Source organism: Neophocaena asiaeorientalis, unplaced genomic scaffold (assembly GCF_003031525.2).
Source record: "Neophocaena asiaeorientalis asiaeorientalis breed wild unplaced genomic scaffold, Neophocaena_asiaeorientalis_V1.1 scaffold225, whole genome shotgun sequence".
Classification (NCBI taxonomy): Eukaryota; Metazoa; Chordata; class Mammalia; order Artiodactyla; family Phocoenidae; genus Neophocaena; species Neophocaena asiaeorientalis.
In genome coordinates this window covers 7410928-7423926 of record NW_020172364.1, presented here as the reverse complement: position 1 = coordinate 7423926, position 12999 = coordinate 7410928, and the positions used below count along the sequence as shown (strand labels likewise).

Sequence of the window (12999 nt, the reverse complement as noted above, 5' to 3'; positions counted from 1 at the left end):
TGGAAAGGATATCAGTGAAAATGGAAACAAATTCCTTTGCTTTCCATTCAAGGCTTCCATAATGAGGCCAACTACTACCTCTCCTCTTCATACACCACCAGCCCCTTCAACTCCTTCTGCAGGATATAACATGGTATGCTTTGCATTAAGCTTAAGTAGAGACTGGGGACATCAATATGAACAGGGTGAAATGACCCTCCTGAGATCACTTAATGGGAAATACAGGTACAGGAAAAGAAGAACCTGAGGGTCTAGGCTCCCAACTAGTAGTTTTGCTCCCCTCACCCAAACAACGAGAACAAACACAAGAGAAAATAAAACAAGAATAGATCCCAAATCATTAATTCATCTTTGCCATTTATCATTAATTTAAGGATCTCTCAAAAGTAATATACAGGTGCAGGGACAGAATCTCCTGGTAACTCCAGGGCAGAAGCTAAGTTGTAGAGTGACTCCTGCTAAGCAGAAGGGCCACCAACGGGCTCTACTTACTTATTCCGACTTTAGAAAGAAAGTAAAATCTTAAGGTTTGGGGGCAGGGGGTAGAGGGAAATGACCTGCTGTACTTTCTAAAGGATACAGCATGGAGGAGAGGACACCGTTTCTCTTTACTCATAAAACCTAGTGTAAAAGCTGGAAGTCTTTTATTCTCTTTGCTCATGTGAAGGCCAGAGAGAGGCACGTAGGGCCAAACAGAGCACACTGCATGAAACAGGTGGTCGTTACAGCTCAGGCGGTGAATGGAATGACTGCAGTCCTGGAGAGCAGGGGCCACCCTGCCAGCCCCACCAGCCTGTGTCTTGGGAAAATCTCCTCGTGGGACTAGAAGAGCCAATCTCATGAGGATGTGGTAATAAAGAAGTTCATACTATCTCTCGCAGACAGCTAATGCGAACTGCTGCACTCAGGAGAGCTAGTAGCAAACAACAAAAGTGCTTTCAAAGAGGGGCTCTGGGTAAGTCATAGGACGATAAGAAAATGTTTTAAAATCATTCTCTGAATGATTTTATACCTTTTCATACCCAGATTAGAGGAGAAAGACTTGCTGCCCTTTGCTGTATAAATGAAGACATGGCCCTCGGCCAAGAGGCTTCCCTTGTCACTTCCAGCTTGGGTTACAGGCCTCTTGTAAAACACAAGTCCCATGAACACAGGCACTAGGGGCTCCCCCAGATTTAATAATTGCTACATTTATGAAAATCTGGCTCTAGTGGGCCTGGCAGGGTGAGGGGGCACTGACCACAGACCTCACACCGGTAGCAGTGAACATGGAAATCGCGATCCAGAGCCACAATCCGGACAGTCTCTTCCTGGCCGGGGGCTGGCATGATAGGCTCCTTGCACACAGAACAGCGGGGGGCAAACTTCCTGAAAACGGAGAGATAGTTCTGGTTAGATAATGAGCATGGACACTGGCAAAAAGATGAGACTTGGAGGTGAAAAGAAAAGGTGTAAACCAAGAGCCAGGACACCTGGTCTGCTGTCTTGTGTGACCTTGAGCAAAAGTCACTTTCCTTGAGTCGGCTTCCTCAGCTAAAAATAAGGGACTCACACTTGGTGACTGTTGAGGTCCTTCTAGATGATAAACACCATGATATCTGGTGAGGTAGGGGAGTGAGTGTGTGGACTGCTTCTGCATGAAGAGCTACCGTGGCGTGGGATTCACCTGTGGATAGATCGCAAACACAAACCCTGGGCTTGGCCAGGTCAGCCAGAGAGGCAAGGAGGCCCCTACTTGTTTCTGACTTTTGCATGTGCTCCCCAGGCCCTACCCAAGTATCCCGAGGTTGGTTACTTTGCCTCATTCCCAATTATTAAGCCTCTTCTTTGAAATGTGTCTTGAATTCTAGGAATGAACACGAGAAACCTCAAATACGTATCTTTTCAAAGCAGCAGAGGTTAGCGAGTTTAAATACTCTTTATACCAAACTTCCTATGGCCAAATCTGCAATTCCTATATTTTGGTTGTGTTAAACTTTTGTTTAAAAAGAAAAAATTATAAAGCTGTCCAGTTCTCTGTTCTTCAAAGGAGTTTAGAACTTCCAAAGGGTATGTGTATATGAATATACCACCCAACACACACACACACACACACACACACACACACACACACACACACACACACACACACACACATATATATGTACATATGTTTTTGAGGTTAACTCTTGGTGAGGAATTTTAATATTTCCTAATCTCTTAATATTCCTTAATATAACCAATGGCCGTAACATTTTTTTTTCTCGTAACAGATTAATAGGCTGCAAATATAGGCTGTGCACCCATATGTATCTTCTGGAAATTAGGTGTGGTCTTTATGAAGGTGTGAAATGAGACGTGATTTGAAACGGACATGGATAAGAACTGAAAAGATTACAAAAGAAAGACTGAGCAGCTCAGTTTGACTGAGCAGCTCAGTAATGGTTTTAAGATTAATGATGTTAAAATGTATCTATTTGTAGAGAGACTTAAAAAGAAATAATGATAGTACTCTAACTCTTTGCAGAGCACTTTATGGTTGTCAAAGCATCTTTACATACATTATACTCTATATGTACATATTAATTTTCCTAGCAGCACCCAAAAGGCATCTGTATGGCTGCAATCTAAATAAATATGAATTAAGCAGTAGATCAATTGATTGCTATGAAAGAAAAAATTAAAGGATCGTGGTACAATTGCGGCAGTAATCAGAGCTGTTATAATTGGTGCTTTATGCAAGAAGTTCATACTCAGTGGCAAAAAAAATTGCTTTGGACTACTTGATGATTTTTGAATCTGGGTCATTAGTAGTGAAATAAGCAGCCTTCTGGAATCAGCTGCAAAATTTCCTTCCCCAAACCCAATGGGACTGTAAAGTCTGTGAGGTCAGAAGTGTGTCTTGCCTATCACTTTATCTGTGAGTCTTCCCCAATGTCCCCAAGGAGGATTACTAACTCCTTGAGGATAAAATATCTTTCACTGAAATTGCCTATTTTAGCAGTAATTATCTGCATATCTTTGGAGACCTCAAAACTGTGAGCTTCCAAAGGCCAGGATTTGCTCTATTTCTGAGTTTCTAGAAATAACTAGTGTGGCTGGTGCAGAAGGTAGAAAGTCAGGCAATATCTAATGGAATGAAGTATTTGCCACATTTCACGTAAAAAGATGTTGCTCAGGCCTTTATGTTCAATCTCAAGGTTCCCCTCTGGAAAGGCACAGACTGTATTCTCGCTGAGTAATGATTTCTTCTTACCAATTGGCCTCATTTCTATGATGGGAAAAGGCAAAGTGAAGAGACAGGAAGTGGTTTCCACCGTCCCCACTGTGTTCCTTGGCGGGCATTTGGAGGACTGTTAAAAATCCCAGGTGGTCTATTTCAAGGCTCAGCTCACTAAGCAGACAATAATAATAAAATTAATTTGATAAAAACACTTCTGATGGTTAAAATTGTGTGCTTATTGTTGCGCCAAGCCTTGTTAAGCACTCTATACCCTGAGCCTTATTTTTTACTCATAGCAAACATTATTAAGAAATACTTTTATCATTGCTGCCTTACAGCCATGGGAGCCAAAGCTCAGAGAGGGATGATCTTAATCATTGGGTCCTGGCACATTTCTGGCAATCCACAAATGGATGCTGAGTAAACAAATAAATGGATGCATGTAACATCCCTGCTAAGAAAGCACAGATAGTGGAATAAAGACAACACAGTGAAAGGGTCAGTTAAATCAATCTGCTTTTCTGAGCTCACTGTCCTGGCACTGGGAATACAGAAATAAACTCAAACTCCAGCAATCACACTGGTGAGGGAGTTCTATATATTTCTGCATTTGTTCTATTAACATATATACGTATCCTACCATATTGCAAAAATGATTTAAGGGGGTTACTGTAAAATAGCGTGTGTGCGTGTGTGTGTGTGTGTTCTTTTTTTACTAATCAGGCTATGTAAAGTGCTATCTATAGTGAATTTACAGAACTATAAAACATAGAGAAGGAGATATAAATTCAAACATGGGTTTAGGGAGCGTTTGAGATCAGAGGAGGATTATTAGAGTAGAAGAAAATTGAGCTGGGCCTTGAAAGATGGCCATTTAGGTGAAATGGAAACTAAGTCTGTGTGTGTGTGTGTGTGTGTGTGTGTGCGCGTGCGTGTTTTGGGGGTGAGGGTGCGATACAGGCAGTCTGCCAGGTAACTAGTTTGAGCAGTCATCTGAAATGACATATGGGAAAGGGTTTCTGCCTAATAGGATGGAGGATTTGGGCCAACCCTGACTGATGGCAGTTATGGAGGGGACAGCCCATAAGCAAGGCTTTAAAAATAGCATTTCAAAAGCCTGTTGCTCAGAGTGCAGTCCAAGACCACCTGGGACCTTGTCAGAAAGGCAGACCTCCTGAACTAAAATGTGCAGTCTAGCAAGATCGCTAGGTGACTTGTAAGCCCACTGAAGTTTGGGAAGCACCAGTTTAAAGGACGGGTTTCTAGGCAGGAGAGATAAATCCCTTCTCCTGGGCCTCATGCATCTCACCATAGCTTCTATTCGCAGGCTGTTCTAGTTTCAGCCAAGCGGATCTTTCTTGAAAGCAGAGAGCCCTTCTTCACTCTGGGCCCTTCGTTATTGCCTGAGTTGTTCCTTCTGCCAAGAATCTCCATTTCCCATTTAAAACACTCTGCTTCCAGAAGCCTACTCAGATCCCAGGGCCGAGTAATATCTTCTGGCTCTGACAGCTCAAGCCCTTGCCTGTGCCTCACATCGTCACCTTTACAGTCTTTTCTGCCTGGTGCCTATCACACAGAATCTGCACTTATTCTCTCCCCTCCTCCTGGCAAGTTCCATGCAGACAGGGGCTTCTCTCTACGTAGTTCTACCTATGCAATTTCTCTCCTTTAGCACTGAGCACAGTAATTGGCACATAGAGGGCTCTTCATAGATGTGGTTGAACAGAATTGAAATACATCTCCCAAAAGCTCACAAATGGGAGAGCTGTTCAGAATGACCAGGAATCTGCAGAAGGCAGCTATGTTCCCCTCTCTGCAGTCCACTCTTCTTAGCCATGCAATGTCCATGGCTAAGACACGGCTAATGGGTTGGACTTGTAGCTGCTTTTTATTCCAGTCCTTTCAAGACTCAGAAACGGAGTTCTGTAAAATGTATCTTTTATTCTTCTTTGGGAAATGGAGAAAAGATCAAAAAGCTTCTCCCCCTGCATACCTTCCAATCATGCAGACAACATGATTTTTAATAATTTGTATTTTAACTGGCCACTGAATGAGCGGTGATGGGAAGCATTGGGGATTTCAGATTCTTTTTCCCTTTCAGTTGCTCAAGTCTGCCTTCCTGGAGTGATCAGACCCACACACATGTCACCAGTCACAAGTCTCTAATTATGCTCCCCACTCCTAGAAATGAAAGATAAATGGCATAGATATAAACTTACATTTGTCAGAATTGATTTCCTGTTTTAATTGAGGGGTGTAACATATCAGTCTTTTTCAGCAACAGAAACGTGTGCTCTGATTATACCTATCAGTCTTTCTTGGATTAGGGTAAGTCTAAGAAAGGAGAGAAACAGTGACAGAAATACCCTCCCCAATGGTATCTTTTCACTTCCTTTAAATAGATGCAGGTTTTTTTTTCTCATGTGTAATTAGAAGCTAAAAATATCAATAACGCGAAGTACAATTTATGCTGTGACTGCCCTTTCAAAGTGAGCCCTTTCTTGTCTAATTCAGGTCGAGAATTCCTGCCTCTGGGGTTTTGTTTTGTTTTTTAAATTTATTCAGCCTCACATCTTTTGGTGAGGCTTTCACTTTCCCTGCTACTTGAAAAGTGGTCAGGAAACTCTTTTTTTAAAAAATATAAATCTCAGGTCCCCAGACTGTTTGTGACAAGTACCTCCCAGTTGCTGACAGTCAACAGAGCGGTGAAAATTAACCCACAAGACTGCACATCTGGAGGCCATAGAACAGATACCCAAACTGGTGAGCCATGTGAGCTTCATCTCTCTGAGAGCCTCAGACTGTTCTTAAAGCCACTGCGAAGCAAACACGAGCCAGAAGCCTCCGTGTCTGCCATTTACAAACCACATCTATAGCTGTCGTATGGTTCCTAGAAATATGCAACAAATGTGATCAACCAATTAGCCAACAAACTGGCCAAATAAGAATAAGCAAAATGCAAAGCTATACAATTTTCATGAAAACTCCAGCTATAATAAAGAGGGATCTACAAATTAGAGAAGTGAGGAAGTGGTGACATACTTTTCCAGGCCCATCAGTTAAGTGGTCTTGACCTTAAGATTCTACTTTTTAATTGTCATCGAAAGATTAGAAAATATCCTGAGGAAGAGAAGACCTGGGTGGGGGTAGAGCTTAGCAGAGGGTGTGAATATGCTGATAATGGCATAAAATAGCCTCCAAATATGTGAGAGGCTGCATTAGCAAGAGGGGTTGAACTGTTCCCTGTGCCAGTCCCTCCCATAACCTCCTATATGCAGAGTGGCCAAGACGTAGAGGTCAGCTCTAGAGAGAACCCTAGGCTGTCTCAGATGGGAAGCTTTAAGACAGGGTCTGGTCTAATGACCAAACTGAAGAGCTCAGAGAAATTGGGCAATTTGTCCACTGTCACATATCTTGTTCATGTTTAGGCCAGGGAGAGCTACCCCAGGACCCTGCCTCTTTCCAGTACACATGTTCTGCGGCTAAGCCAACTTCCTCATAATTAGAGCTACACAAAGATGTGATGGATAAGCCCCAGGGAAGTCCTGAAGCAGAGGCCAGGCTGGAGGACCACATGGAGTACCTAATATCAATTCCTGCATTGGAGGAGGGGATAAATAACCTCTTTTTAACGTCCCACCAAATCCGGAGATCCTATAGCTCGGAGAGAGAAGAGTGTGAAGCCCGGATACAGGCAGTAAGAATAGACCCCAAGAGGACAATTAGGCTGCAGGAGGGAGAGTAGGTTGCCTACTTGTGGAAGTCTTTGATGCAGTGGATGAGGCCGCCAGCGTCCACGGTGAACGGGATCCCATCCAGGCTGCGGTGGCACATCACGCAGGTAAAGCAGTGAGGATGATAGGCCTTCCCAGTGGCTCGGAGAATCCGCTCCATGATGGGCTTGGAGCACACGCTGCACTGCTCCAGGGTATTCTGAGGAGGAAAAGAAAAATGCCAACATTAGGCTAAGACGTGAAGAGCTCCATTTATGTAGTAACTTACAGCATGACAAGCACGGTTACAGAACACATGGGCTCATGTGCTTATCACAGTACTTGGAGGAAGGCAGAGTATATATCTTCATTACAGAGAGAATGAAACACAGATGGATCAAGTGGCTTTTCTAAGGTCATGCAGGTTCTGGGTGGCAAATCTAGGATTTAGAACTCATGTTGTCTGACTTCTACTCGTGTTCCTTTCCAATACAGCAGGGGTAATAGCAAACTTTTCTGTAAAGGCCCATGTAGTAAATACTTCTAGCTTTGTTAGAGCAACTCAATTTTGCTGTAGTGGCAGGAAGGCAGCCATAGACAGTGTGTAAGTAAATGGGCATGACTGTATTTCAATAAAACTTTATTTACAAAAGCAGGCTGGATTTGGCCATGGCGATAGTTTCTTGACCCCTGAACTACACAATCCAGGTTCTCCACTGGAAGAATACTTCTCTATTACTTCTAAAACTTGATTAGTCATCAAAATCCTAGTGGGGTCACCAAGGATCTTAACATTTTAGAGTGGTCTTTCTGATGACCCAGACTTGTAGACAGCATGCTGGTTGCAGAACCCAATCAGAGCTCAGCACAATCAATGAGGCTTTTGATCATATAAAGTCTTGATTCAAACACCATCTCCACGCTTAGTGTTGTGAACTCTTGATGGAAATGTTGAACCTAGAGGGGTTCCAGTTTTGAGAAATGAATTAAGAAAGTCAATTTATTTGGCTTTAAAAATATGCTCATCTTTAAAAATAAATCTCCCCCCCCCCCCCTTTTTAAAAGGGATACCATTTATTGAGTCAGGACTCAGAAAGATTGATACAATTAGCTGTTAACTTTCCATCCTTGCCTAGAATACCATGCTCTCTTACCAACAGCCATGTTTCACATGTAATATGCTATATTCCAACTGAGAAGTCTGGACTGACTCAATGAGTTTACGATTTAGAATAAACCTGGGATGGGGATCTGATTAGAAACATGCAGAACTCGAAGGGATGTGGAAATCAAGGAGTAATTTCCCTCTTACCACTAGAACCTTTAAATGGGCATGAGGCAAGGCGTGCCTATAGGTAGATAACTAGTGTGATGATGACAACTACAGCAACAGTTCCTGACTGGCTTCTTGTTTCCATCTCTCTTCCTGTAACACTTGCCCATCCTCACAGTGACTTCCAGTTTCCTTTCTAAAACACGGATGTGACCAAGCAGCTTTCTTGCTAGAAAAACTTATATGGCTCCACAATGTGAAAATAGCTCGTTCCTTACCTGACGTGCAAACTCCCTTTTTAGGCTCAGATTCCCCTGATATCTCAGACGGCTCACTTTTGTTCAAACCTATGAGAAACTTCCATATTTCTGTGCATTGGCTAATGCCTAGAAGGAATCACAATTTGCTATTTTGACCTTTCAAGGTACGGGTCAGAAGGCGGTAAAGACTTCCTCAATGCCTTCAGTTGGAATAAATTGCTTCTTTCTCTCCCCTTCCTGAGCACTTAATTCATGCTGCTTAAAGCACTCACAGCGTTCACTGTATTGAAATTATTTGCACATATGTCTATTTCCTCTACTATATACTGCAATTCTTTAAGGGCAGGGACTATGTCTTAAGAATGTGTTTCTCTGTCCCATGCTTCACCCAGTATACTACCTGGAATAAAAAGAAACTCAGGATGAATATGTGCAAAAAGAACGAAGGAAGGAATATTGTTTACATCCCACTTTGGCATCACAGTGCTGGCCCGATGCCCCTAACTCTGGAATCCAGAGGACAGTAAATCCATCACCGTACTCTCCTCCAAGTTGCGGTTGCTGGAGGTTCTGAAATTGCGTAGTATGCCTCTGGTCACAGTCTAAACTCATGGAAACTATTAACCTATTTTCCCCCTATTTTGAAGTGGTGAAATTAAAATAGCAGAAGAACATAAGATGAGAGTGGAGATGACGATGGTCTCGACAATGAAGGCCCTGGTTCTTTTCTACCCTGGTGATCTGAGCTAATGTGGCTGGAAACTGTCTTCCCAGGGTTTGTGTTTTGCTCTTCTGTGGGTTCTAACTTTTTTTTTTTTATTTTTAAAGCCAACCCTGTAATGGAGTTGAACAAACGAGAAAATGCTTGACCAGAAAATATTTTTGTTTGCATTGAGGCTTGGCTGCGAGATTCAAGCCCATTTACTCAAAACCAGCAGCAGCATATAAGGTAGAGTCAGTTTCTAAGAAAAGACTTTATGGTCCATGTTTAAAGAACAGGTAATCTGAACATTTCTGCTACAAAGGAAGAACAGTGTAAAATATACCTAAAGTGAGACTATTGTAAAATGCCCCTAAATCAGAAAATAAAGGCTCCAAGAATGCATCTGACTAGAAGCTTGGACTAGCAAATGGTTGAGGAGGACGTGTGAATCTTCTTCAGCCCTTTCTCTTTACTTCTGCTTTCAGTCTTCAACTGGCCCACTAGGACTCTTAGACATATCTGCTCCTAAAGAAAGGATAAAGACTCTAAAAATGTCTGGGAGGAGGGCTCTGAGAGTTCCTCTAGTCCAGACCTCTGATTATTTCCCAGGTGAGAAAACAGACCTGAAAGACTGATACAGCTGGGACCTGAGTCATGGAGATGATTAGGGGCAGAGGATGGATTGGTACCCCAGTTTCCTGCCTCCCAATAATTCAGATAGGTATCTGATGAATTCATTATGTAGCCATAGAGAGACAAAGTTGCTAGATGAAGAATATGAATCGTCCCTCTGGATTTGTCAACACCTACTGTATGACCTTAGGTAAATGATTTCTTCTCTCTAGACCTTGGTTTTCTCACCTGTAAAACAATGATTAATTCCAACTCTGCAATTTTGTTACTCCGTGATATATCAGTATTAACAGAAACAGGTAAAGGTCAATGTTTCCATTACTAGAGATATACTAAAAACAACTGGACAACCCTTCATCTGAGGCTTGAAACGAGGGTTCATGTGTTAGAAATCTGGACTATCTAAACTTTACTGTACCTTACCACTTGGAATTCCAGAAATTGCTAGTGGTAGAATTTTAAGCACGATAGAGAAAGATCTCTGTGTCTTTTTATAGAAGGTTATTTTAAAGCCAGACTAAAAGATACACTCTTTATATAAACATGAGGCTTTTCGAAAGCAGGTTAAAATGAAACGGTTAATAAATAAAATAGTATTTAAGAAAATAGAAAAAGAAATAACAAGCCTTCAAGCAAACAAGTGGAAGAAGGGTGTCTCTAAGTATATCTACTCAAATTACATCTTGTATGTGAAGTAGGGGTGCCAAGTTTGACAGACGGGAATTAGGAAGGAAGAGGACACTCCAGCATAAGAACCTTCAAAATCAGTAGAGTGTTTAATGGCCTGGCTCTGAACTCATCTCTACTGGGACCCCACCCGTGGAGCCCACCTTCCAGCTGCCACACTGAGCTCTCTGCCACATCTTTAATAAGCTGTGTTCTTTTACAAACCCAGACTACCTCACATCCTTCTTTGTCTAGAGAAGACCTACTCATTCTTCGAAGTTAAGCTCAAACATTACGTCTTCTGCAAAACCTTTCGTAATTCTTCCTTTGTTATACTCCAAGCAAAATAAGTCACTTCTTCCACTCCCATAGCATTGTATGATGCTTCTATGACACCGAATATTATAATGTCCTTGATTTAAAGGTTTATGTCAACCTCAGTGACCAAACAGTGGCACCCTGCTCTCCCCGTGTGGAGCTATGGTCATAGGTTGAGTTTGCCAGGAATCAGATTCTGAAACAGAGCTTTGCACTAAAGAAGTTATTGAAGAGTGGCTTTGAGCTCATGCCTGTGGGTGAGAACAGGAAGCATCTGGATAGAGGGAGGAATTGAACTATGATTCAGTTATAACAAAGGCTTTTGATGGTTTCACGGAGAACTCTGGAGTTAGGATGGCTCTGCAGAATTGTCTTTCCTTGAAGCTAGGGGGTAGGGCTTTTACATCCCTACATCTGCCAGCCAATGGATACGGGCTGCTTGCAAGGAAGAAGAGAGGGACTCAGCTGTGAACCGTCAATCCCAGCCAGTGGGGGAGTGAGAGCCTCAGTCCTGAAGGGGGTCTGGGCAGTGCGATACAGCATCCACAACAGTCAGCATCCTTGCCCAGGACCTCCATGGTCCATGACACACATTAGGCAACAAGTAACCAGGTGTGAAACACCTTCTGGATTAAGCTGAATGAAGAGTCTGGATTTTACGCTTTTTAAAAATCCTAGGCCCTGTTTGGAGATTTTTCAGAATTTTTTGAAAATGTTTTAAGCAGTTACTTCAATGAGACTGTGGTTACCAAGAGGAGATGTTAAGAGTAGCAGAAAAACCAAGAAATTATTTAACTGCTAAAAGGCGCAGCTTATAAACTTCTCTGAAATGATGGCAATACAATTGTGATTAAAAACAAAAAGTTAAGTGAAAGTGAAAATAAAATCAACAAATCTTGTACACAAAACTCCCCAATGCAACTGTTTTTAAATTAGAGATACAATCTGGTTGTATCTTTTCTATCCTTGGATATTGTATAAATAACTTCTCTAATTCACAGTCAGAAGAGCTGGAAGAATCATCTGAATCTAAATGAAGCATACAGGTAACATAAGCATTGACTACTAGTTAGATGATGGGGAAAATAATATTTCTAAAATTTATATATTACTTAGGTGTATGTGTGGTCGCTGTTGAAGATTTTAAATCAAGAGACATAAATATTTGAAGATTTGGAAGACTATAAAGTATTGACATTTAGAAATGTTAAAATTTTCATTTCATAAAATTAAAATGTGATCTTATATTCAGTCTTTATTGTTTTTTTTTTTTTTTTTTTAAGGTACCAAAGCAATAATGGAGCAGAAAAGACTCTTGGAAAGATTAAGGGTGACATCTCATGTTCTACATACAGTTTTGGTCTTGTTGAGCTAAGAATAAAAAGAAAAAAAAAGGAGAGTTAGAAAATATGAGACTTTTTAAAGTCTTTAGAGATTATTCTGGTCTAGCAGTTTTCAACTTCCCTCACTTGCCTCCCTCTTCCATAATCCTTTGTTCAGGGAAACAATTTATCAAAGAAGCATATCCAGAAGAGTCCAAAATCACTTCTGGATAAAGAACAGGAAAGGATGGAGCCTATGGGGAATCCATATAGTACAGTTTAAAACCCATCCGTCTGGTCCAACTACCAGATTCAAGAAACTAAGGTGCAGAGAGGGAAAACTACTAGTGGAAGATCTGGAATTAGAGTATAGGTCTAATTCTCCATCCAGTGGATAACCCCACTGCTATATCACAGTATACCTATTCCATATTTCAGTAGACATACATACTCCACATTACAAATATAAGGCTGACGACCTGTAAGCTACATGCATGTAAATAAAGAGAGGAAACACGTTGAGATCTTTTTTTTTTTTTTTTTTCAGTACGTGGGCCTCTCACTGCTGTGGCCTCTCCCGTTGCGGAGCACAGGCTCCGGACGCGCAGGCTCAGCGGCCACGGCTCACGGGCCCAGCCGCTCCGCAGCACGTGGGATCTTCCCGGACCGGGGCACAAACCCGCGTCCCCTGCATCGGCAGGCGGACTCTCCACCACTGCGCCACCAGGGAAGCCCTCACGTTGAGATCTTAAGATAGTTCGTCTACTGTCAATTTCATTGGCTCCCACGGGGTAAGACAGAAAATTCATTGTTGGATCCCTAGCATCTACAACAGTATCCTTGCATAAAATTGATGCTCCACAAATATTGGTTTCATCACGAATAAACTCTGGATACTTGACATAAAAT

General features: G+C 41.9%; 1 protein-coding gene across 3 annotated transcripts in view; it reads right to left on the bottom strand.

The window, feature by feature from the left end:
• Window positions 1-12999, bottom strand: part of LPP (LIM domain containing preferred translocation partner in lipoma) — a 625613-nt gene that overhangs the window by 15089 nt on the left and 597525 nt on the right. For all 3 annotated transcript variants that reach the window (XM_024767394.1, XM_024767403.1, XM_024767412.1), the window contains 2 exons: window positions 6957-7135; window positions 1248-1368 (listed from right to left, as the gene is read on the bottom strand). In XM_024767394.1, the coding sequence (XP_024623162.1) occupies window positions 1248-1368; window positions 6957-7135 (300 nt within the window). The remainder of the gene's footprint in view (window positions 1-1247; window positions 1369-6956; window positions 7136-12999) is intronic.